Raw genomic sequence first — 1220 nt, 5'->3', positions numbered from 1 at the left:
CGGTTGTGGTAGCGACTCCTTTTCCCCTGGCAACCGCAAGAGGGTAAGTTTATAACTGAGGGGTCTTCAGGGGTACCGGGGAGGGCACAGCACCCATGGGCTATGTCCAGAGTGGCATGAGACGCACATCGCGCCCCCAGGACTTGTGTCTGAGGCTGGGAGTGAGGCAGCAAGGGGGTCCTGTCTCCTGTGGACCCCAGGCCAGGGCCCTGGGCACACAGGTGCCGGGTGAGCGTTGAACTGGATTCGGGCCCTAATTCACGTCAGTTACCTTCCGTGAAGCAGTCATCCGGTTCTTCCAGGTCATCGGCCAGCTCGGGGATCTTCCGGAGGATCTCCTCGGGATCCGGACAGTCCACCGTGCTGCCCTCGGAGGAGCTCCTGTCGCTCGCTCCCTGCAGGACACAGGCCCAGGTCAGTGAGCCCAACTCTCTGATGGGGCGGTCGGGGCGGGGGTCCCTCCCATGCCTGCTGCCTGACCAGCTGAGGCCCAGACCAGTGATGCAAGGCTTTCCCCCTCCAGACCCTGATGGAGTGCTGGCGATGGCCCGAGACACCATAATTAACCCATAAAGACTGTGCATTCACTGGGCTTGAATATTTAACCGCGGAGCAATGCCGCAGGGGCCCTGCAGCCCTCCTGGCAGCTCCGGCCCTGTAATGTCTCCAGATGAATTCAATTAGGAGCTGACGCTGCTGGCCTATTAGTAAACCTGATAGCTTGGCTAATGGACCCAAATGGTGGGGTGTGTTCCCATCTGTCACTGTCAGGCCCCTCCCTGCCTGGCCAGGGTCACGGACAAAACAAAAACAAAACTAACACCCAGCAGTTGTGTACCGAAAACATGGACAGAGAAAAGCAAGCCAGGGAGTCCTTAGCAGGCTCGGGAGGAAATCTGATTTCCCGTGTAGAAGGTGCAACCCTCGCCCGGCTGGACCCAAGTGGCTGTGTTCATCCGGGGCCCCCAGGTCCCGTGTCAGCCCACCCTCTTATCTTCCGCTGCTGTGGTCAGCCTTGCCCAGGGCCCCACAGCCAGTAGCTGGCATTCCTCAGGCTGAAGGGCTTGATAACTTTGGGGATGAATGGTATATCTTCCTTATCTTTGCCTAGTTCAGTGCCTGTCACAGCGTCTGCCCTTAACAGCTAGGGGTCAAGTTAAATCCCTGATTTTCAATCCAGTGTATGAAAGACACTAACCCTCTACAGACACCTCTTTCCC

The 1220-nt window shown here is 57.9% G+C and overlaps 1 protein-coding gene across 1 annotated transcript in view; it reads right to left on the bottom strand.

Annotated features, from left to right (window-relative positions):
• Window positions 1-1220, bottom strand: part of SCN10A (sodium voltage-gated channel alpha subunit 10) — an 80881-nt gene that overhangs the window by 23360 nt on the left and 56301 nt on the right. Inside the window, exon 17 of the mRNA XM_015568312.1 lies at window positions 272-395. Coding sequence (XP_015423798.1) covers window positions 272-395 — 124 coding nt within the window. The remainder of the gene's footprint in view (window positions 1-271; window positions 396-1220) is intronic.

The sequence above is a fragment of the Myotis davidii genome, unplaced genomic scaffold (assembly GCF_000327345.1).
Source record: "Myotis davidii unplaced genomic scaffold, ASM32734v1 scaffold663, whole genome shotgun sequence".
Taxonomy (NCBI): Eukaryota; Metazoa; Chordata; class Mammalia; order Chiroptera; family Vespertilionidae; genus Myotis; species Myotis davidii.
The sequence above is the reverse complement of the archived record's forward strand: the minus strand, read 5'-3'. Positions and strand labels throughout refer to the sequence as shown.